Raw genomic sequence first — 22264 nt, 5'->3', positions numbered from 1 at the left:
CAAGGTGAGACAAATAGATTATTAGTTCCACGTAGAAACGCTAGGGGACACAATCAAAGATTCTGGGGAGATTGGTAACGCTTAGGGACCGGCTTCAACCGCAAAATTTCGTAGTGGTGGTGCATCAATTACGATGGTGAACGTATCTGTCGGTAAAGCATTACCACCGAGTACGTGGCATTCAATTTGTCACGCAATTTGCGATTGTTCTGAGCCTCCAGAAATAGACTTTCTGATTATGATTGCATTATGAATTAGCTTTAATAAACTCTTCATTTATTTACATTAATTTTATTGTTCTGAGGACAAATAGTTTATCTCCAAGCAACATCGTAGAATTTTGCTTCTATGGTGGTCTCATCGTAGTAGACATTAAATGCTTTGGGTCCCAATCTTTTTGTAGGGTCTTTAGCACTATTTGGGGGATGCAAGTTAGGCATAAGACCGGCTTTGTGCGACATCGCCACGAGTTTATTCAGACGTTTCTGCTGAGTTCTGCACAGGCCTGTCACCCTCCTCGGCATTAAACGGCCGTCTGACCGAAGGAATTGGCTCAGGATCAAAACATCCTGCAAGGAAAAGAGTTCTTGTTCTCATTCACTTCCAAAAAAAATATGCATTACATAATTCTATTGAATTTTCATTCCACTTGTTTTGAAAACTTATATAACTTTTCTTTTTCCGTAGGGAATTACTGATAGAAAATGTGCATAATTATTGAAAAATATATGGCTATGATTATGTATAAATATTAAACATTTTCTGCCCATTTTTCTTCAATAGAAATGTTTAGTGCGCATGGAGATACGTAAAAATAACTATAAACTGCTGAAGCTGGGAAAGGATATTTCAACAGTCTAGTAAAGTCAGGACATAGTTCTTAGTTGATGAGATTGATTAGTTACTGTGTGTTTCACGTTCAGCCCTGTTGAACAGAGCAAGCAGGCTCCATTACTAGCACGTTCCAACAGATTCTTCTCTTTCGGATCTTCGTGGATTCTACCCTCGATGATTAATGTATTTCCCTCCTTCCTTTCGATGACTAAAATCATTCAACAATCGGTTCAGAATTAAGTCAATGCAGTCAATGTTTTTTATAGCGACTGTATTACGAATCAGGGTACGTCCCCTTAACAATTTCATAGGAAAACTTGTTGAAGTAGACATATAATTTCGTTTAATTGCTTCTAAATACAGCTGGTATCATTAATGTCAAGATTAGTCGGGCATATTGATCACATTAATAATTGTAACGGTTGATCAACCGAAAATATAAGTGATCATCTGGTTATTTGGAAATTGCCTGTACTAAAGTCAGAGGATAAAACCATTAAGATTGAAAGGTCACCTGATTATGCTCAAGTAATATTCTTAAGAAGTGAAGTAATCCTCATAATTGTCATTGACTTAATTATAGAATAATCAATAAAATTTGAAATTATCCAGAAAACAACCTCAGTCCAAAAGTTGTCCTGTTTACCCTATAATCAACAAACTTCGGAATTTAATAGTCAACAACAATTTTGAAGGTTATGTTTTCAAGATTTCAACTCACTCTCTTTGAGCCTCGAAACATGACTGACAGTGAAAGTCCTGTGTGGATGTGACAACACGAGATTTTGACTAAAACTCTTGATTAATTTAGTGAACAATGCCATTACGGAGGATATCAATCAATAAATAAATCAAGTTTTTTCACTGAATGGTACTCCCACCGCTCACAACCTCCCGTGTTAATATGAGAAAAGATGGCGACGACGCGGGGACAGAGATTTAAATTCAGTGATGGTGAAAAAGTTCTGTGTTACGAGCCAGATCCAACCAAAGCTAAAGTCCTTTACGATTCAAAGGTAAGATCACGGATCAATTATTTAATGAATGCAGAGCCGATTTTTGGGGGCGATTATAGACTGCAAAGGGTGACAGCGAAATTGGCGGTTCAAACCTAACCTCAAAAATTTCGTAAACAATTGCGAATAAATTGGGAAAATGCATAATTCAAGGGGGTTCAAGGGTCCAAAATCACCAGAATTTCTGCTGCAGGTTTTGGATGTTATTGTCAACAAGGATCAGAGGGGCCGGAAGGCGGTGGAGTACCTCATTCACTTCCAGGTAAACCGCTAACCCATTGTTGTTGACAATCAGACGTTTACTCTGACGTAATCATTGTAAACAATCGAGTGTTGATTGTCATGGAGCTACTTTATTGGTTGTTGTTAATGGGGGTTTGGAAATTCATAGGAGCTGGACTGCACGAATTAATTTGATGGAAAAACATAAGGAGTTGAATGGAACTTTTAGGGTATATTTTTGTTACATTTTTAAACATTAGTGAGCAATTACAGTTCAGGTCAGTTTGCTTTCCGATTTCTCAGTATAAAATAGGAATCATGTGAACTATTTACAGATATCGTGGTAACTTTAGACTTCTCACGAATGGAAAAATTTCATGGAAAAACTTTGTGACTTTCCTGGACCATTTTATTGAATATTTGCTGATCCATCTGTTGCTTTTTCGTAACTTCCGTTAATTCTATTTTTCTGTAGAGCTTTTTGTGCTGAAAAATTTTTAATTTCATGGTTTCAATTCCTTGATGAGTGAGAAGAACAATGGATCCATGTGATGAAATCACAGGTCAAAAAAATACGGGCAATATATACTACAAAGAGAAGAAATCTGCAGACATTCAGCAAATAACATAACGTAATGATAATATTTTTTTGACGCGTGATCTTTTGACGTAATATCAGTCTCTCCAGCATGTTTATCCCCATCATCTCTCCCCAGGGCTGGAACTCCTCGTGGGACCGATGTGTAACCGAGGAATACGTCCTAAAGGACACAGAGGAGAACCGCCAATTGCAACGAGACCTGGCGCAGAAGGCGCAACTCCAATTAGGCGCTTACCTCTACCGTCGCGAGAGAAAAAATCGAAATCACAAGCTCTCCGAGCGCCACTCCACCGGCATAGATTCCAGAAGACGAGCAAGAAGTGGTGGAAGTCGAGCGACATCCGGTACCACCGGCTCCTCAGAGGACGGCAGCTCCGGACCGCACGACGACTACGACACTGAGGAGGTCATCACCGAGGAGGACTACGAGAGTAGCTCTGACTTCGGAGAGGAGTCGAGTGATGATGAGGACAGTGGAGGTGGTGGGAGCCATCATTCAGCCATCGACATCGACATTGGCAGCACCTTGAGAAGAATTCTGGAGCAGGACTACGAGCTGATAACCCACAAGCACAAATTGGCTGTTCTACCTGCACAACCGACTGTTGTGAGTATTCTAGAGTCATGGGTGCAGCACTTTACGACGACTCAGTTGACGAATATACCTGAGAATAAGTCGGGAAGGGCGAAGACTAATAACACGATGGAGAAAACCCTCAATGAAATCAACATATCAAGGGAAGTGGCTGATGGGCTCCGGATTTATTTTGATTTCACTCTGCCGGATCTGTTGCTGTACAGGGAGGAACGAGAGCAGTACAACGGCTTCAAGGAGGCCTCCCTCTTCCCAGAGCAGCCGATTATTATCAAGGAGGAAATTGTTGAGTGAGTTGAGGGGGAATCATAATTAATTATTCATTGCTTCCGAATTGAATCTTCTGCGAATCTCAACGTGATTTTTTTTCGACTGGTTAATTTTCAGGGGAAATGATTAGACATGTTAACTACTTTCCAAAAATCTCTAAACATTGTCTGCATGTGCGTACGTGTGTATGTGTGACTGACAGTCTTCCATGGGCACAAACGCTCTTGACTTACACCTCCAATTCTATCCGCTATTTATCGATGGGATTTCAATTGTGTCAGAAACATGTTTATTTCATCTACTTGATTTTTTTTTCTATTTTGCCGCCCTTGTAACAGTCAATTGTCTCTCTGCAGTACTCCAGAATTGACGATAAAAGAAGAAATAGAAGACATTGAATACGCCCACCTTCCCCCATTTCGAGAGCACGAAATAATGGAGAGTGATCCTCCTGGAAAGCCAGTCTCCTCTGTCAAGAGAAAATTGCGATCGTGCAGGGTGAGCTCAGTGGAGGACACACGACAGCTGAGATCGTACGATGATGTGAAACAGGAGCCAGGAAATGTTTCCAGTATAGCCAGCACGAGTTCGAGATGCTCTAGCCCGCGAGGAGCGACCTCCAGGTATCCAGTGGTACCACCAGCCCAGATTGGAGCTCTTCTGGATGAGGCTAACAAGTGGAGACTCATGCCAGAAGCAACCAGGAGGGATGGTGGACCCAGTCCAGCCACTTATTTTGGGGCTGTTCATCTCGCCAGATTATTTGTTAAGCTACCGGATCTACTTCAGGCTACAGATATGCCCGTGAAGAAAATGAAATTGTTGATTAAACACTTGGATATGTTTCTAAGGTACTTGATTATTACTATCCAGAAAATTCAAATCATGAGGAGAGATTGGGGGATAATATTAATTCAATGTTTAGTCAATTGCATTATTGACTTTGAGGTTTTTTCACTGCATTTTCACTGAATAATTGAATAATTATCAAATCTTTACGACTTTTTATTCTAGTTATCTTGAATTACATCCTGCGTGGTTCGGCGAGCAGTTCTACACCCAAACTGAGAGTCACCAGAATTCCACATGACGTTGAAGTCAAAGGTCGATAAAAATTCACTGATAAAAAAATTGACCGTTTCAAGTACGAGAGGTCAATCAAATGAACACAAACATGAAATATTCATGGCCTGGGGAGACAGTTAGTAATTAAAAACCATAGGCCAGTGAAGCATTGAGTCCATTCAACTGTTAAATTTTTATTCACAACTCACTCGATTTTTCATCATATGAACTAGTTTGGAGTTTTCCTTCTAGATTCACTTGTCTCAGATTAATTACATCGAGTCAATAATGAACTATCTCCATACCGATATTCATAGGTTTTTGTACTTCTTTGTAATGAATAATGACAAGTGTTGCCACAGGAGAGAGCGTCAACATTCTGTCACATTTTTATTATATTAGTTTTATATTAATTTATCAATAAATACAACTCCGGTACCAAAATTCGTAAATACTAGTTAAATAACTATAGTTGACCACCATTATCGTATAAATATGTAGATTAATTAACATTCCAATGAATTTACATGAATTTTTTTATGAAAAATACGAGTTTTTACTGGTAACGACAATTATGCATTCACACAATTCAGAAAAAATAATAACTTGAACTTTACATTTTGAGTGGTAGTACATTTGTTTTGATTGTGAGGGGGAGATTTTTTTAAGGAAGCAAATTCCAAGAGATCTCTTTAATCAAAAAAATTTTTTCCCCAGTTTCAATTTTTGTCATTATTCTAAGTGAATGAATACCTCAGCAATAACAGGTTTATGAAAGAAATCAGATAATTCATTTCTTTTTTTTTGTTGAGAATTATTTTTATCAGATTTTTTGTCAATAGTAAAATGAAAAATCACGAGAATCTCGTAAATAAAATGGGTCGACCTGACTTCGCCTCCAGGTCAGCCGAGGGTTAGCGAAAGTTTTGTTAAGATACTCAATTCAATTCATTTGGGTTTCTAGTGAATTTATTATTAATTTTCAAAGTCTTGTCTTGCAAAGTTCAATAGCAGATATTCTATTAAAAAAATGCAGAAGAATTAAATTTTTCGTTTTGTGAGGAAAAGAAAACCCGAAAGAAAAGTTGTAAAATTTGAGCCAAAGATATTCTATAGAAAACATCTAAAGAACATAAGTTGAATAGAAAGTAGCGAAAAAAATATATTGACATTATCAAAAAACCGGTAAACAATCCAATAGATTTTCGTAACGCATTCGCTAGATTTTTTTTACCTCTTCTCATAAAATTCTTATAGAATATCAGTAGAAAATTAATAGAACTCCTCGAGTAGGAGTCAAGTTTTTTCTGAAAAATTCTCCCAACCGCCACAATTCCAAAAATAACCCCACCCCCTAAGAAGCAAATTTTCACCGAGAAGTAACTCCATTCCCAGTCCTCCCCTCCTCTCTCTGCCCAGTCCTCAGAGGCATTCCCATGAAGCTTGGGCCCACCCCATTCAGTGTATTTCGCCTAGACCTTGTTGCCCCCACAGGCTTCCTGGTCTCATTATATTTGAAGATCCCATCCCCAGGTAACAACAGTCCGCCCTCGTTTAGGGTGAACCACCACCTGTAAGTGACGAACCACGTCAGCACTGCGATGACCCCCCCAACGAATTTCTCAATCATGGTGTGATAATAGAGCATAGTTGACACCACCATGACATCCCACAGCACCTGCTGCAGGGTCATCCCCACAAACAGCCCCCTGACGTAAGGGCTCAAGCCCTTGTGAGTAATTTTCAAGAAATCCAATTCACAATCTGTCAGCTCCTTCAAGGGGCTAGCACTCCTCTCCTGTACACTCCTGGAGTGCTCCTCCTTGACAACCATGTCGTTGATGCCCTCCCAGCCAAGGAGGGCTGTCCCCTCCTCAGCGAGAATAAGACTCGAGTATATTAGAATGAATGTGTGACCAGAAATATCGAAGCCACTCCAGAATTTTCCAGCCCTCAGGCAATTTGTCTTCTTCTGGAGCTCGCTCTCCCTCGTCCCCAGGCATCTCCCATATGTGGTCTCTACGTGGAGGAAAAGCTTCGTCCAGAAGAACCAGAAGAAAGTCGCCAGGACAATTCTCATGAGGTGCCTGACAACGATCGATCGTTTTCCACAGGCTGTCGTGTATCCTGTCAACAGCACCCAGGGTATCATCACTGTCAGCAACCATCCCCAACCCCACTTGACGAAGTACCTGTTGAAAATGTTATCCGATCTGGCGAAGTACGTTTTTGGAGGTGGGGCCAGATCGGCTACCAACGACACCACGAATATCGCGCCACAGTAGACAGCGACCTTGAGGCGTGGGTCGAAGAGCAAGGACTTCTTGCATATGTGGAGGAGCATTGTCATGAGAACGAGACCTATTGAACTCGGTGAGGTAGTGGGCTTTGTCCCACCCCGGTCCTCTTGCATTCCCGGGCTGGGACGAAAGTTCAGGCGAGACGAGCGAAAGCTACTCCCTGGGGAGCCACTTGGCGATGCTGAGTGCAGTGGCCTTCTTTTTGCAGGTGCCATTTTGGGGGTTTTGTTTTGTTAACAGGGACCAGAGACCTGGTGCAACTCACTGACGATCATCGGGGGTTACGGCTCGAGGAGAGACCTTTGCCAGGATTGGAGGAGATCGAGAGAGCACACGCGTTACACACGACACAGCCCGGAGAGAATCGTTTACTGGGGATTCTGAGATTATACATAGGACGGCTGAGGTTGGAGTCCAATATTTGGAGTGTGACGTATTTGGTGGGGTGATGATGAAGAAGATCTGGGAATATCGACTGACGGCAAGTCAGGAACGAAAAATAAATGTGGTAATTGGAATGTATTTTTATTAAAAATTTGCTGTTTGTCTCTATTTTTCAATGGCACTGTTTTGTACAAAATATTCTATAAAAATAAAATTTTGTAGATGTTACTGTGGAGTCTATTTGAAATTCAGTTCTATTGGATTTATATGCAATTCTCTAGTTTCTCTGCTAAATTTTTGATCTTCGAATTTGACAAGAAAATGAAATAAAAGTACATATTTATGAAACATAGATATTTAATTCGTAATAAAGATCTATTCGACATTTGCCAAAAAACAAAAGAAATGCTAAATTAAAAATAAGTATCGATTATCCAGAAGGCTGTAGAGAACTAGAGTAGGTCGTTGTTTCTCGTTTCTAGTCTCCCACATTTCATTACATATTTGCTGAATGTACTTTTTGTAACGTAAATGCCTGAAAAAAAAAAACAAAATAATTAGCCCCATCTCAATTTTCTGTAATAATGATGCCTTATAAAGAGCGCTGAATAAATAATAAGAAAATATCAATAATATTAATAATAAATATGTTCTTACTTTTCGATGACTGATTGTACACTCCTTTCAAAGTCTTGTTCGCTCTCGTCAATCTCCAAATGGCTGACAATAGTCCTAATGACCATCATCTCGAGAAAAACCCCAAATACCTGCACCTCCACCTTAGACGCTATCCTCTGCAAATGTGAGGTCATCTGGGCTATCATTGCATTCTTGTAACTCCTCCTGCCACTCCCCGAGAGCTTATCCTTCTCGGACAATATAAAATTAACAGTGACATTAAGTGGAGTGTTATCGTTGGAATTAGTCTTACTCTCGGATCTAGTCAAAACTGGAAGTGGATTATCAGTCCTCTGCCTTTGAAAGAATTCCCCCACTTCGTTGACAGTGATTTTCCTTTCCTGATATCTGTCCCTCTCCCAGGTCTGGATTCTCAGGTTGCCCTTCTCACCGAATTTGAGGATTACAGCGTGAGTTATGCAATTTTCCCTGCAGTAGTCATTTACCTCATCAATTGTCCCGAAATCAAGGGCAATGGCGCCTAGACCTAGACTCCATAGCTCCCTGAGGGTAGCAGCCATCTCCTGGTCTCTCTTAGGTCCATCAGTACAACATACAGCAACAGACACGTTTGTTACAAACTTACTTAATATCAACTCAGATCCTGAAGTTTCCAAGGAATACATTTCCCCGACAGCGTGGATGAGTTTCTCGAGGGAGATGCTTATTCCAACTCCGTGCTGTTTGAAGTCTTTATTTGCGAGTCCAGTTCGTTCGAGCAGGTGTCTGAATGAGGCTAGCATTTTATCGTATCGTCCTCCCGCAGCGATAACATCGTGTCCCCCCCTCCGCCTTTTTCTCATCATCTCACAGGTAATCTGATAAACAATTCCACTGTGTTGCTGCTGAGTTTTATGCACCAACAGTGGCGCGACAATGATCTGCCACTTGACCCCCAGTGCCTCGACATTGGAAACAACTGCCTCAATCTCCCTCAAGCCCTCCTTCGCGAGAATAGCAGCATCAGTTCCCTTCCTCTTGGTGATGGTCCTCAAGACACTGGTGATTTTCGTCACTGGGCTCTCAATATCAAACAGATTCGACAGTGTCGACATGGCCTGATCAGTCAAGCACAAGCTGATGAGATGTGTCTGGACCTGGAATTTCGTGAACTTGCCGTCCCTCGCGTCATAAAGAATCGAATAGATATCCATGTACTTCTCCGGTTCAATTCCACAGTACATGAGGACCGCCTGCAACAGTGAAGTGTGATTGATCCTCACCACGAAGTTCCTATCTCTCAGCTCCGGCAGCTGATTGAAGATGTCCCAGACGATGTAGATTAGCTCAGCCTCAGCCATGAGATCAACACTGTTGCTGATAATATCGAAAGCACACTCGTAAAACTCCCTCGGATGAAACCCGTGGACCTTCTTCTCGTGGTAAACCCTCTCGACCGCGTACCTCCTCATATGAAGGATATTATTCCAAGCGGCATACCTCGCAAAAGGTGCACGAAGATCAGAAGGAATGGAAACGATATTTCCCGATTTCGTCATGAGTTTGACGGACGATTCCATCTGATTGTACGGAAACTTGGTGGATTTGGGCATCAGCAGGGGCGTGACGAGGTTCATCCCTCCGTGCTTGCGAAACACCTCGATGACCTTGGCCTTGACGTATTCCCTGATCAGGTCAGTTTTCGTAAGAGAACAGTTGTTCTTGGGAGGTTGAAGATTGGTATCGTAAGTGATGTCCTCGGCTGGTGTGAACTCCTGAGCGAAGCAACAACCAATCAAATACTTGTACTCTTTGCTCTGATTGTTGGACAATGTGTGCCTCACCATCTCCTGGAGCTCGGCCTCCTCTAGCTGCGGAGGTGGCAAATACTCCGAGGAGAGTAACTCCTGAGATGTGGGACGCTGACTAGGATCATGATTCAACAGCCAGCGGAGAAGATTGACGACATTTCCCTTAACGTTATCCACGAAATTTTGAGGAAGAACTATGTCCTTCGACCTCACGTCCGACAGTACCTTCACCCTTTCCATACCAGTGGACAGAGGCACGCAGCACATTTCGAAGAGAATGATACCAAGACTGTACATATCGACTTTCTGATTGTAAATGGCTTTGGCAGTTTTAGCATTGAGTTCAGGTGCTGTGTAAAGCTCAGTACCGACTTCTCCAGTCATCGAGCTGGGCTCGTCTGCCTCGAAACTCGTGGGCTTCTCTACCGCCGGGAACTTCCGTTCACTGGGGGTTCTGGTGTCGATGGTGGCGAGACCGAAGTCCCCAATCTTCACGTGATCATTGCTATCCAAGAAGATGTTGACTGGCTTGAGATCCCTGTGGATCATTCCCTGTTGATGAATATGGACGATTCCCTCCACGATCTCGCGAAACAATCGCCAAACCCTCTCCTCGTCCTCGAAGAGGCTGTTATCAATGGCCGTTCTCAATGTACTCTTCTCACAGAACTCCATCTGAATGTACATGAATTGAATTTCCCGAAGGGAATCAGTCTCCGTCACGTCGTTACCCCCCGCCTTAGTCTCAATCTTCGCATCGTCCTGAACCAAGGAATTAACCTCGGCCGCTGATATCCGTGAGGTATCGTCTCTCTCGAACTCAATGCTGTCGGATGAATCGGTGGACAGTGAAGTCCCCATGAAGAATCCCCAGCCCTCCTCATCATCGCTCTCACTCTCACTATCTGAATCCTCAGACTCGTTGGACTTTGCTGCTGATGCCCTAGATCCATACGAACGACTCCACTCGACGTCCTTAATTGGCGGTACCAGTGCCTCTATGTTGTCAGGATCGAATTGATTGATGTTGTTCAGGTGATTGTCATCGTTTATGTTGAGCATACCGAGATCGATTTCTGGAGGGGTATTGGGTGTCGTCTCCCTCGTGGTATCTCTCGTCGACGACATGGAGTTACTGTGATCATCCAAAGTGGCGGCTTCAATCCAAGAGTTGTAATACCTTACGACGTTCTCATGATTGAGCCTCGACAGTAGCTTTACTTCTCTCGTTATCTTCTTATTCAGCTGTTTGTTCTTAGCATTCAGCGGAATTCTCTTGATCGCGTAGATCCCACCGTCCAACTTATTCCTCACCTTGATGACATCGCCAAAGGCACCCTTGCCCAGCCATTTAAGCACTTCGAACTCATTCTGAATTCTCGAGTTGTTGAGAGTTGCTGGCAGGTAGAGATTGACATCTTGCATAGGTTCCTCGGGTTCCTCGCTATCCTGCTCGTGCTCCCGAGGGAGTTTCGGGGGTGAGAGGCCTCGCTCAATGGGTATTCGGATGAAACTGTGCTGTTGAAGTTGCTCAGCAGACCATCTCGACCTCTCGTTATTATTCAAGCATTTGGACAGAAAGTCTCGAAGCTCCGGTGGAAGATTCATCGCCCACTCGTTGGTCTGCTCTTTCTCCGAGATTATCGTACCCCTGAATAACGACAGGAGAATTATCCCGAACCTGTAGATGTCCAGTTTCTTGCCCCCACGGCCCTGAATCGTCGGAAAGTCGTGCTCAGCTTTGGCGAGACAACTCGAACGATATATGTCCGACAAACGTCTATTGAGGGAGTAATCAGACACCTTAACCATTCCACATCTGTCGATGTGGATACTGGAGTCACGCAGGTCCCTGTGGACGATGTTGTTGTTGTGGAGGAACTCCAGAGCTGACAGGACACCGCTTGCTATGTGCCTGAGGATATCCACAGCCACTGGAATGTTCTCGGAAAGGAAGAATGTGCAGGTGGTCCCTACGACGAATTCCTCCAGAATGTAAATGACAATATTGTCCTTGCTCTGTTGGTACTTCATGTTAAGGTATCTCACTAGGTTTATGTGCTGAAGACGATGAAGATGATTGAGCTCCTGCTCAATACTCGCAATCTGTTTCATCGAGTGCTGGAGATCAGTGGCTTCGTTGTTCGTGTCGTTGGTCTCTGGATTGCCAGTGCTTCCGCACTTGAGAGACCACTCCGTGATGGCGAGAAGTTCACCGGTGACCATGTCCACACCGGCATAGACAACGGAGCCCTTGAGACTGTGGCCCAGGCACTTGCCTCGGTGAACCTGACGCTCCCCTCGATTGTTGTCAAAGTGCAGGAGTTTAGTACCCCGATGCTCGCAGAGAGAGTTGTTGTCCGAGGATTCGGACGTGCTCATGCATCTTCTTCGAGAATAGGTGCGCATACGCTCACCCGGAGACGAGGGAATCGACTGCGATAGAATGATCGTGGAGTCGTGGTTATGACGAGCCATCTCCTTGCGGTTCCGAAGCTCGGCCTTCAGGGCCTCCTGGCGCTTGAGGATCTCGTCCTGGAGGAGCTGACGCTCCTTGTCTTCCTTCAACTGTTTTTCCTCCATTTCAGTCTGAATCTGCTTCGTCTTCTCTTGGTGATGCGACAGCATTTCTTCGTAGAAGGAACTGTAACCCGGCTTGTTGTTCTCGTGGAGGAACTTCTCGACGTGTTGGGCCAGGTCAAGGATCATTACCTCGCCTTTTAAGCGTTTCGCGAGTTCCTCCAACTCCGAGGAGAGAACCGCAATTTGCTGGTTGGAAAGACCACGACTGTTCTTTAATTTTATCGAGGGAATTTGATTCGGGTAATTTTCATTGCAAATTATGTGGAGATCCAGCTGTGCGTGTACCTCCATCGGTCCGGACATACCACGCTGGGGGGTCAGGGTCATCGATATGTCCAGAGGATGCCATTTTCGGGGGGCTTTTGGACGGCGGAGGTCCCGAAGCTGATCCCCATAGATTGACTGGAAGTTTGAAGGAGATGAGGGACTTTAATCGTTTGGGAAACATCTGGAGAACGGATACAATATTTTTTTGAGTTTCTATTCATTTCTGAACCTTTTGTTAGATCATTCAGCTGCAAGTGTAGGAGGAATAATCGCCTGGATATCTTGCCACGGGTAATGAGACTGGTCATGTTCATTTGAAGATGATTCATGTGTAATTAAAAAATTACAATCTAAGGATTGTTAATAATGGAATAATAGTGAACATTATTGTAGACGATAATGTCAATTTTCTCAAGACAATTGACTCAGACAGTGATGGGGCATTTTTACTGGCAGAGAATAAAACTTGTTAATGAATTATCTGCTGATATGCCATAGAATAGATTGTTGAATTTAATTTATTAATGATTACTAAACTGTAGAATTCTCACCTTGAGTACTTCGAATTCATTATTCTGTCTGTCCTTAGATGATTCAACGACGGACATTCTGCTCCAAAAAAAATTGCCTCGTTCCCTCAAATGAACAATAATTATTACAAAAAAAATTCTATAAATATGAATCTCTCATTTGAATAAAAAATTAATTAATACAAACACGGTATAAAGATCATCAAGTGATTGAGGTTAGAAATGAAACCGCGATACTTGGTGCGCAATTTTTCACAGTAAAAATCGAATACAAAAAGGCCCTGAAGTGAGAATACTTCATTCGAAGATTGTTTCACTCAACGGACTACATGTTGACGATTGTTTGTTTATTCAACTCAGATATAAATATTGAATTTGTATCCCAACTTCGACAACAACGACGCATTCATGTTTTTTTCGCACGACAATTGAATTCAACAGATTGGAGTGTGACAGTAATGAGCAGTCCTCAATGGACGACAAAACAATGGAGAAATATTGTTTGATATTTTTGCGAAAATCCTGGGAAAGCTTTTCATTTCTTCCTGATGAGGAAGATGATACAAATAGATACAAAAATTTATGAGAAACATGAACATTTATTTGGCGCAGCTTTTACACATTCAGCAACTCATCAGTATGTACTGAGTTAGATATTTATAATAATTTACAACATTCTTAGCATTGACATCACGAAGTATGAAAATGTTTTATTGAAAAATTAACTCAATTTCCCTAAATAGAATCTCATTTTTTCAGAATTTGTTCTTCTGTATATATTCTACAAAATTTCGTTGGTCAAAATTTTTGAGATGGTCTTGTTGAGTGATTCTCGAATCAAAATCATCTTTTGCCCATTTCTATATTATTTCTGTTGATTTTTCAAATAAAATATTTCATATTTCGAACTGGTTTTTCCACAACATTTACAAGTTATTTCTAATTTCAGAATAAATCGCAATAATGTAGAAAAAAACTTTTTGCTAGATTATTCCACGTTGGGCAAGTGTTTACAATATGACCTGAAGGACCTCTAGTCCTCTGTGTACTGTGAATTCACAGCTGCCATGTTTATTATGACAGAGGCTAATATCCACACAGTATTTTCATTTCGAGAGGGTACTTACTCGATGTTGAACACTTCCAAAATTGGGAAGAATGTCCCGATTGCCATCAATCCGAGACAGAATGCAACTAATCCAGGTGCCTACGCCTATTACAGGGCAATTATCATTCTCAATACGAAGATGTCCTTTTTGCTCTCACCTTCGGGGATCGATTGGAGATATGATAAATGAAAAATCTCCGGTGAACTCAGGCCTCTTCCTGGAATAATAGCTTACTGGGGTCACGTAAACCGGTTGAAACGTGCTAAGCCGATTCAAAGAGATGAACAATTTTCGCATCTGGAGGTGTCCCTGAATATACATTTTTTAAATCTTCTTAATTATATTTCCTTTCATTTTTCAGACAAAAATTTCATTTTACAAGAGAAATCTTATTTTGAAAAAAGATGCAAATGACTAGTAAAAATTATGAAAATAATATAAATATTCAAAATCCAACAGAATTTGTTGCTGAATTCGGACTTTTTTGTAAAATTGATTCACAAGTGAAATGACAAATTACGTTGGAATCGTTTTCACTAAAATAGTGATTGAATTACTATCCGAAATATAATGAAGTTACTGATAACTTCCGGAAGCTTCTAGGGTGACAGAAGTTTTTATGATGATTTATATTTTTAACTCATCACTTATTCTCCGTGAAATATTTAAACGGGTCGATAAACAATATTGTACTTCGTCACCAATGCCAAAACATGAAGTACATTTTTCAATGTTTCAAAGAGAGATTCGACTGGGAAATTTTTGATTCGATGAAAAATGGACGAAAAATTTACGTTTCGCAAATTTTTATTTTCCTACGCACATATAACATATGGATGAAATTTTATTTTTCGTTTTTCAAAATGTATTGGACATGGCAATCTCCATTTGTTCGAATGCAATATCTGGAGAGTTGGACCCCCCGAGCCAAATCATAGCTCGAGCCCTTCTCACTCCCCATTCCTAAACCCTGAGATTTAGCCCCCCGAGTGCTTATAAGACTGATCATGGCCCACAGATCACTCAGTCGACGCCTAAAATTCAAAGTGTGAATTTACAATAACGGGAATATTTGAAATTGTCTCTATTGTGTTTGTGTTTATAATTTCGTTGAGCCGATGACTGATACCATGTCGACACAGGAACTCAGCCCTATTTCTGAATGTGGGGTAAGTAAAAATATTGATTTACGTCTATTGAGTTCTTCAGAATTATAGTCGACATTCTTCACACCTTTTTGTGCATTCAATCAATTCTTATTCTCAACTTTTTCATAGTTCGAGCTGTTTTCGTCGAAATAATAATCTAAATAATATCCATTATACATGCAGACAATCCATAACTAAATATTTTAACTAGTTGGAAGTGAATTCAAAGTTTTAAACAATTACGAACCTTCCATTTGAAAGGACGACCGACGTTGAGAAGCCAATCACAAAGACAGAAATTCCCTGACTGATCCATATCTTTCATAGATTGTCATTCAATAGTTATAAAAGAAAATCCCCTTGAGAGATGCAACAATCGATTTAATTTTAATCTTTTCGAATTCAAAAAAATCGCAAATTCGATCGAGAAGCCTCGAACAGATTGAATAAGCACCAGGAATTGCGATTAATTTATGAACTCCTCCCCCAGGACACATCAATGGAGCTAGTCCACGTGAATCACTGCAATCTCCCTGCGAAAATCCCAAAAGTGAGTGTTCTCCCCGAGGGCACCTCCTACGCATTTCCCACTACCCTCCTAACAGACCTGATTGTCGCCGTGATGAATAGCTCCGACGAGACCGAGCAATTTTACGCAGCCCAGGCGTGTAGACAGCTCCTGGACTGCTACGCAGAGGATCCACCCATAGACATGCTGATCTCCAAAGGCATCGTCTCCCGTTGCATCGACTTTTTGTCTACCCATCACAACCCAGCCCTTCAGTTCGAGTGCCTCTGGACATTGACCAATATCACCGCAGGTACATCCGAACAGACGATGTACGTCGTCAACCACAATACCATCCCCAATCTGGTGGAACTCTTGAGGTCTCCAGTCCCCGAGTTAGCTGAACAGGCAGCCTGGACCCTGGGTAACATCGCCGGAGACAGTCCTGAGGCTCGTGACAGAGTCCTGAACTTCAACTGCATGCCTCTCTTGCTGAGGCTGATCAAACCAGAGACATCAGTAGCATTCACCAGAAACATCATCAGAACAATTACCAATTTGTGCAGACACGACATCTCTCCACCTCCCTTCTCAGTTGTAAGGATGGCTATGCCAGTTCTCACCAACCTTCTCCAGAGAGAGGACCCTGACATCACTGCTGACGCAACCATGGCTCTGTCCTACATCAATGAGGGCTTCGAGAGTTGGATGGAGGGTGTCCAGAATACCCTGGAGGAATTTCAACTCTTCTTTTCAATCATCTTTTACGCCGCCATTTTCTATGTCTGGGTTCTCTCGTGCTTCGAGAAAGTCACTCCGACAGAAGTTAGAGCAAATTATTCGACTCCTGCAGCCGCCTTTCCAGGACTAGATGTCTTACAGGGAATTAGGGGTCATGACGCAAAATTTTAATGAGATTTTTAGAGGTTATGAATGAAGGATTTTCATTTACTCTCAATAGGTAGTTTGATTCAGAATGTCATCGAGAGGGGTTGAAAAGAATTTTTATGGAAATAATTTAAAGATGTCAACGTGCTGTTGAATTAATTTTTTTACTAGACAAATTCATGTTTTAATTCAAGATTTGTTGTAAAATATATTTCTCTTTTGTGAGTGAATTTATCATATTTATGGGGGGCTGAGAACTACATTTCATTAGCTGTAAATGAATTTTAATTAGATGAGGAATATCATCGAAAGCATTGAGCAGAGGATTGTCATGTAAATGATTGCAAGTTAATGACGAAATAATAAATCCTTTGGAAACCAAATTTTTATTCTTAACGTAAATTTAATTGATAGTATTTGTACTTGTTTATGAAATTCTTTTCAATGAATAAATAAATTCCCATTGAATAAAGTGTACAGCTTTTAGTCTGTATCTTTGATGTTTTAAATTTTTGGCGGAACAGTCCGACGACGATCCGTCAATGGAATGCAGCGACAACAGTTCACAGCGAACGACAAGATGAAAAAAAATATATAATCAAAGTAATCGTTATGTTTGTTTAGTATTGTCAGTGGGGACACGTGTACTCCTCCGACGAGGAAGATAAGATGATAAAACATTGGCACTCGTCCTCTTGCAAAATTTTTCTGCTATCTGGCATTACTTTGGGGGTAAAAAGTCTCGCAGAGTTAACTCGACATCCGGATATATCGGTCGAAACTGTTCCTACGAGAAAAATCTAGGAATATCCTGGGTTCACGAATTGTACAAGTCTTCAGAGGGAAGAAATGTCCAAGTACATCGTCGTCGTCGGTTCCTGCATGATAGACTTCACCAGGTGATTTGTCTAGTCGCAAAAGGCTGGAATAGCTCAGGTTTAATTCACAAAATTCGTTAACTCGTCATTTTTTTATCTCTTGACATTTTTTAACACACGAAAATTTTCCACCGATAACTCCTCTTGACAAGTCAATATCACAAGTATGTAGATTCCATAGGTTAAGTAGAACTGATTTATTACGTCTCTGTGCATTTACGGTAAATATTTGCAAATGCATTAGTGCATGTATACCATTTAATATATTCTACGGCTGATATTTTATTTCACTTAGCTTTGGAGTCTTCAAAAATAATTATTATAAAACTATAAAAAACGTTAGAAATAAATTGGAAAAGGTCAATAATTTTCTAAAAATATTTAATGCTAAATCCAACCGCGAAAAATGATCCCAACTTGCTGATTATTTTATTCTTTATGTTCAATTAATTTCATCCGATAACTGGGTGTTTAGCGAGAGAAATTCCATACAATGAAGTATTACTTTCGTGTAGTTATTCGCCAAGGCTGCCTAAACCTGGGGAAACTCTGATTGGAACAGACTTCAGGAGGACTGTTGGAGGAAAGGGGGCAAATCAATGTGTCTCCGCTGCGAAACTTGGGGCAGAAACGACTATTGTTGCATCGGTAACAATAGAATTATGAAAACATGAACTCAATATGAATCAAGACCGTCTCAAATGAAATTTCAATAGTTTATTTTATGTTATTTCTGGTTTTTTCCTGAATGGTTTTTTGTATTTCGCAATTTGGAATCAATAGGATTTTTCCTGCGATATCTTCCACTAAGATTTTGTGAAGTATTACCAATAATAATATTCAAGCAGTTCAAATCAACAATATTTTAAAACTTTCGTTCGGATGCGTTAAAACACAGTCAAGTTTTAAAAATTAAGAAACTTAGGTATTAACATTTTTATAGTATTTGTGGCTCAATTTGTTTCAATGACAGTTGGGTTCTGACATCTTCGGTAAAGAGTACTTGGATATCCTGAAGTCAAACGGAGTCAATACACAACACGTGAAAGTAAGAGAGAACGTGACGAGTGGAATTGCCCACATAACAGTTGCTGAAAACGGTAACAATCCTGAATCCACAATGAAAATATAAAAACTCAATAGATTATCGTCCCTAGGAGAGAACAGCATCGTAATCATTGTAGGAGCGAACGCCCTACTAAGCACCCGCGACATCGACGAGGCGCAAGAAACAATTAAAAATGCCTCAGTCTTCCTCGCTCAATTCGAAACCAATTTAGAAACCACTTTGTACGCCTTGAACCTTTACAAAGGCTCCGGTAATGTAGAAATATTACCCTATGTAAATCAAGCAACAGAGTTTCCCTTATTAATATGACTTCCTCGACTACGCTTAGGAATTTCAATTGTCAATGGGGCACCAGCTGTGGCAAATGTCGATCCCGAGATTCTAAAGAATTGCGATATTTTTTGCGTTAATGAGACTGAGGTACTTATTAATCCACAATGTGCAAAAGAAATTATGGAAAAAGCTGATGGAATTATTTCAAGTTATTGAATGCGGTATCTGAATTTCAGGCAGAACTAATGACAGGAATCGACCATTTAACCCTTGAAAATGCTCAAAGTGCCTTAAATATTCTCTTCGAGAAGGGTTGCAATACTGTTATCATAACATTGGGTGCTTCTGGTGCGGTTTTTGCAACTAAAACATCTCAAACGTTGACCCATGTGCCTGTGGAGCCTGTTACTCCGGTGGACACAACGGTAATGTCCAAAAATGTCATTAAAATCACTCATGAAACTAGAATTCTTTAACTTCTGATGAATGATATGTTTAGGGCGCTGGAGATGCATTTTTAGGGGCTCTGGGGTTCTTCCTGGCTTACCACCCTCAATTATCTCTCAGGGAACAGATCCGTAGAGCTTGTCAAGTTGCCAGGCAGAGTGTGCTTAAACCAGGGACACAATCGAGCTTCCCAACACGTCAACAATTGCCTGATGAACTGTTCCTCTGAGGGAACGGCAAAGTGTACTTACAAGTTCATTCTTTTTTCTTTTATTTTACCCCCTCCAAACACATGATAATACTCTGATGTCATCGAAGTAATAATTTGAAAACAAAACTAAAAATGAAAATAAAAGCAAGAATTTACTTATTTCTTTTTTTGAATCCTCTCCTTCCTCTTCTTGATGTGCTTCTTGATCTTTGTTTTCCTTTTCTCGGCCTGTTGTTCCTTTACCGCTTTTTTCCTCAACTAAAATGAAATAATTTGTGCAGTGAAAATATTTTTCAACTGAAATAATTACTCAGAATTCAGCAATTCAGGAACAAATAGGAACTAGAGATTTAATGAAATCGTTGTGAGAAATTACTCCTACCTTTCTGTCCTCTGGAGTTTCGTCCTTGGGCCTCGATGCATTAACGAATTTTGATTCCCCCTCGGAGACATCACTCGATTCGTCTTCACTCACGTCCGAATCACCCTCACTATTTTCTGAATGTTCGCCAAGAATTTCAGGTTTTTCCGCTGTTTTCAAGTCTGCACGAAGGCCGACTAGGGTTTTGTATATTAAATTGTCGGTCCCAGATTTGGCGAGTTTGATGTCTCGTTCTACATCGATCACCTGCAAAGTTTCAGCGTTTTTTCGGGTTTAATCAATAAAAAGTGAAGAAACATTAGAAAACTTGTGCGTAAAAAATTCTGTCGAAATTCCTGAAATCACATACTTCGATTTTTTAAAATTCTGTTTTCCAAGAGAAAAGAGCAATAGAATTTTTCAATTTAATTATTAATCCACCCACCTGCGCAAGATTCTGTGGAATGTACGCCTGCTTGAACACCTCCTCCTCTACCTCCCGCTCATGATCAACCTCTCCACTCTCTTCTCTTGCTGTCCTCTCTGCAGCGGCATCCAAATATTCATCCATGTTTGCCTCACAAACAGTGGGATCGGTAATAAAATCGAACAGCTGCTTGACCGTCATCACAGCGACTCCGTTTTTCTTGAAGAACTCCGTGATATTATTACAGTCCTTCCGGAGGAACTCCAAGGCCATCGGGTGATCATGCTCCACTGCCTGGGACACATCGATAACGACAATGGAATCCTCGTGATGCAGCAGATTGTATTCACTCAAATCAGCGTGAACAAGCTTCGATTTATTATAAAGCCTCCACATCATCTCCACGCACTCTCTGTACAATTTCCTAGGGGCAGACGACTTCAGGAGGACGTCTTTGAGTTTGGGAGCAGGCCAGCCGTCGCTGCCAATGAAGTCCATTAACAGAACGTGATTTCTCAGCATTATTGGCTTTGGACTCTTGATACCAGCCTGACTGAGCCTTATTAGATTTCTCATTTCCTTCTCTGCCCATGTCTTCACCATTTTTCGGGGATTGTGCCTGCAGTAGCCATGACGAAACCTGAATTCCCCACTCACGTACTTGTCTCTGTCCTTTACAAAAAAGAAATCGTAATTTGGATGATAATTGTTGATTGTTCGATTTTTTTGTTTATTATTGTACAATGAGAAGTGAATGGAAATAGATTGGAAATTTATCTTTTATAAATTGCTTTTTCAATATCAAGGCCGTAATAATGAACCCGAAATAATCACTAAATAAAAATTCTTCGTGCGATGCTATCTCACCTTGAACTGCAAAATGGAAGTTTTATAAATCTTAATAGCAAACTCGATTCCAGTCTTCGACGTTGCATGGTATACATTAGCCTCTTTACCGGTAGATATGCATCCATTGATCTCCATAATGATTCCGTGATTTAACATCTTGAAGAGAATCATTCGGGTCTTGGGATCCATCACCTGCTCAACTGTGGCGCGATCGTGCTTGTCTTTACGTCGTAATCTGTCTTTATCATATTTCTTGCTGTTCTCGATGAGAACATTGGCAGCGCTGTGCGGCAGTGAGGGGCCCTCATACTTCTCGATATTTATTTTGTTGGAATAACGTCGGAAGAGCTTGTCAGAGGGCTGGAAGCTGGAGACCTTGTTGGAGGCTGCTTGAGTATTCGAGTGAGAAGACTGGGTTTTGGGCCTGTTAGGTCCTGAGGACTCGTCAATGTCCCATTCGTCCTCGCTGACGTCTAGGCACTCGTCCTCGCTCGAATCTTCGAGGTGGAGATCGGCCAAGTCTGAGTCGGCCGGGAGATCGGCTGGGGACTGCTGCCATGTTGGCTTGCCAATTGATGAGTGAACGCTGAATAAAAAATAAAATGAAGGTCAATTACTCTTGATCCTTAATATATTTTGGAGCATTAGAGAAGAATAATGAAAATAGATTGAAGACAAAGTCAAGTCATCGAGCTTGGAGAATTTAAACGGAACCAACTGATTTATATAATCTTGCGTAACGATTTTACGATGATCTTTATGAGTTTACCTAGGATTGCTGGGATCCTCTGTGTCACTCGCATCACTGAACTGGCCTTCAGCGACAGCTGTCGACATCTTTCCTAGTCAATTACCTATTCCAGGCAGTATATTTCTTAATTATTATTTCAGGGGAATGCCTGCGAAAATTTCGAGATGAGTTTTGACTGTTTTGACAGTGGGCACACGTGCGAGGCGCGTTTTGCCCGATTGGGAGGTTATGGGTTCTAACTGTATGTCG

General features: G+C 41.1%; 7 protein-coding genes across 12 annotated transcripts; 3 read left to right on the top strand and 4 right to left on the bottom strand.

The window, feature by feature from the left end:
* Positions 1-275: 275 nt before the first annotated feature.
* Positions 276-1755, bottom strand: LOC135162403 (large ribosomal subunit protein mL66-like). Its single transcript, XM_064120822.1, has 3 exons — positions 1556-1755; positions 906-1042; positions 276-569 (listed from the first exon to the last, which is right to left on the bottom strand). The coding sequence occupies exons 1-3, from the start codon at positions 1656-1658 to the stop codon at positions 315-317; spliced, it is 495 nt and encodes a 164-aa protein (XP_063976892.1). The 5' UTR covers positions 1659-1755; the 3' UTR covers positions 276-314.
* LOC135162398 (male-specific lethal 3 homolog) lies at positions 1711-7854 on the top strand. 2 transcript variants are annotated; one of them, XM_064120815.1, is made up of 6 exons: positions 1711-1850; positions 2044-2112; positions 2242-2302; positions 2789-3558; positions 3895-4389; positions 4553-7854. In XM_064120815.1, the coding sequence occupies exons 1-6, from the start codon at positions 1786-1788 to the stop codon at positions 4626-4628; spliced, it is 1536 nt and encodes a 511-aa protein (XP_063976885.1). In that variant the 5' UTR covers positions 1711-1785; the 3' UTR covers positions 4629-7854. The 2 variants fall into 2 exon arrangements, with proteins under 2 accessions (XP_063976885.1, XP_063976886.1); XM_064120816.1 differs by lacking the exon at positions 2242-2302.
* Positions 4778-7118, bottom strand: LOC135162399 (acyl-coenzyme A diphosphatase FITM2). The gene has a single exon (XM_064120818.1). It carries the CDS (start codon positions 7116-7118, stop codon positions 5973-5975), a length of 1146 nt encoding a protein of 381 aa, XP_063976888.1. The 3' UTR covers positions 4778-5972.
* On the bottom strand, positions 7627-14356 carry LOC135162394 (eIF-2-alpha kinase GCN2). 3 transcript variants are annotated; one of them, XM_064120805.1, is made up of 4 exons: positions 14224-14356; positions 13118-13202; positions 7945-12701; positions 7627-7822 (listed from the first exon to the last, which is right to left on the bottom strand). In XM_064120805.1, exons 1-4 carry the CDS (start codon positions 14268-14270, stop codon positions 7696-7698), a joined length of 5016 nt encoding a protein of 1671 aa, XP_063976875.1. In that variant the 5' UTR covers positions 14271-14356; the 3' UTR covers positions 7627-7695. The 3 variants fall into 3 exon arrangements, with proteins under 3 accessions (XP_063976875.1, XP_063976876.1, XP_063976877.1); XM_064120806.1 differs by lacking the exon at positions 14224-14356 and adding an exon at positions 12796-12916 and having other exon boundaries at positions 13118-13551; XM_064120807.1 differs by lacking the exon at positions 7627-7822 and having other exon boundaries at positions 8016-8153; positions 8219-12701.
* LOC135162396 (serine/threonine-protein kinase RIO1) lies at positions 14287-22256 on the bottom strand. 3 transcript variants are annotated; one of them, XM_064120811.1, is made up of 6 exons: positions 22034-22256; positions 21283-21850; positions 20434-21087; positions 20010-20255; positions 19784-19885; positions 14287-14422 (listed from the first exon to the last, which is right to left on the bottom strand). In XM_064120811.1, exons 1-5 carry the CDS (start codon positions 22099-22101, stop codon positions 19784-19786), a joined length of 1638 nt encoding a protein of 545 aa, XP_063976881.1. In that variant the 5' UTR covers positions 22102-22256; the 3' UTR covers positions 14287-14422. The 3 variants fall into 3 exon arrangements, with proteins under 3 accessions (XP_063976881.1, XP_063976882.1, XP_063976880.1); XM_064120812.1 differs by having other exon boundaries at positions 14380-14514; XM_064120810.1 differs by lacking the exon at positions 14287-14422 and having other exon boundaries at positions 19671-19885.
* Positions 15215-17221, top strand: LOC135162400 (importin subunit alpha-like). The gene is made up of 2 exons (XM_064120819.1): positions 15215-15374; positions 15844-17221. Exons 1-2 carry the CDS (start codon positions 15324-15326, stop codon positions 16771-16773), a joined length of 981 nt encoding a protein of 326 aa, XP_063976889.1. The 5' UTR covers positions 15215-15323; the 3' UTR covers positions 16774-17221.
* On the top strand, positions 17362-19786 carry LOC135162401 (ribokinase-like). Its single transcript, XM_064120820.1, has 7 exons — positions 17362-17648; positions 18143-18275; positions 18601-18727; positions 18785-18946; positions 19025-19116; positions 19206-19394; positions 19469-19786. Exons 1-7 carry the CDS (start codon positions 17599-17601, stop codon positions 19643-19645), a joined length of 930 nt encoding a protein of 309 aa, XP_063976890.1. The 5' UTR covers positions 17362-17598; the 3' UTR covers positions 19646-19786.
* Positions 22257-22264: the final 8 nt, after the last annotated feature.

Source organism: Diachasmimorpha longicaudata, chromosome 5, assembly GCF_034640455.1.
Source record: "Diachasmimorpha longicaudata isolate KC_UGA_2023 chromosome 5, iyDiaLong2, whole genome shotgun sequence".
In the NCBI taxonomy this organism is placed as follows: Eukaryota; Metazoa; Arthropoda; class Insecta; order Hymenoptera; family Braconidae; genus Diachasmimorpha; species Diachasmimorpha longicaudata.
Note: the sequence above shows the minus strand (reverse complement) of the source record. Positions and strands in the feature narration are given on the sequence as shown.

Bases quoted from the DNA above. Each gene is read 5' to 3' on its own strand.
- LOC135162403 (XM_064120822.1), bottom strand. From the start codon at position 1,658: ATGGCATTGTTCACTAAATTAATCAAGAGTTTTAGTCAAAATCTCGTG. The intron at 1,043-1,555 runs GTGAGTTGAAAT...GAATGATTTTAG, and splicing joins TGTTTCGAGGCTCAAAGAGA to TCATCGAAAGGAAGGAGGGA. The intron at 570-905 runs GTAACTAATCAA...TTTTCCTTGCAG, and splicing joins GGCTGAACGTGAAACACACA to GATGTTTTGATCCTGAGCCA.
- LOC135162398 (XM_064120815.1), top strand. From the start codon at position 1,786: ATGGTGAAAAAGTTCTGTGTTACGAGCCAGATCCAACCAAAGCTAAAG. The intron at 1,851-2,043 runs GTAAGATCACGG...TTTCTGCTGCAG, and splicing joins AAGTCCTTTACGATTCAAAG to GTTTTGGATGTTATTGTCAA. The intron at 4,390-4,552 runs GTACTTGATTAT...TTTTTATTCTAG, and splicing joins CACTTGGATATGTTTCTAAG to TTATCTTGAATTACATCCTG.
- LOC135162399 (XM_064120818.1), bottom strand. From the start codon at position 7,118: ATGGCACCTGCAAAAAGAAGGCCACTGCACTCAGCATCGCCAAGTGGC.
- LOC135162394 (XM_064120805.1), bottom strand. From the start codon at position 14,270: ATGGCAATCGGGACATTCTTCCCAATTTTGGAAGTGTTCAACATCGA. The intron at 13,203-14,223 runs GTAAGTACCCTC...TGTTCATTTGAG, and splicing joins TTGGAAGTGTTCAACATCGA to GGAACGAGGCAATTTTTTTT. The intron at 12,702-13,117 runs GTGAGAATTCTA...TCAAACTTCCAG, and splicing joins ATGAATTCGAAGTACTCAAG to TCAATCTATGGGGATCAGCT.
- LOC135162400 (XM_064120819.1), top strand. From the start codon at position 15,324: ATGACTGATACCATGTCGACACAGGAACTCAGCCCTATTTCTGAATGT. The intron at 15,375-15,843 runs GTAAGTAAAAAT...CTCCTCCCCCAG, and splicing joins GCCCTATTTCTGAATGTGGG to GACACATCAATGGAGCTAGT.
- LOC135162401 (XM_064120820.1), top strand. From the start codon at position 17,599: ATGTCCAAGTACATCGTCGTCGTCGGTTCCTGCATGATAGACTTCACC. The intron at 17,649-18,142 runs GTGATTTGTCTA...ACTTTCGTGTAG, and splicing joins TGCATGATAGACTTCACCAG to TTATTCGCCAAGGCTGCCTA. The intron at 18,947-19,024 runs GTAATGTAGAAA...GACTACGCTTAG, and splicing joins GAACCTTTACAAAGGCTCCG to GAATTTCAATTGTCAATGGG.
- LOC135162396 (XM_064120811.1), bottom strand. From the start codon at position 22,101: ATGTCGACAGCTGTCGCTGAAGGCCAGTTCAGTGATGCGAGTGACACA. The intron at 20,256-20,433 runs GTGGGTGGATTA...GAAACTTTGCAG, and splicing joins TTCCACAGAATCTTGCGCAG to GTGATCGATGTAGAACGAGA. The intron at 19,886-20,009 runs GTAGGAGTAATT...ATTTCATTTTAG, and splicing joins AAACTCCAGAGGACAGAAAG to TTGAGGAAAAAAGCGGTAAA.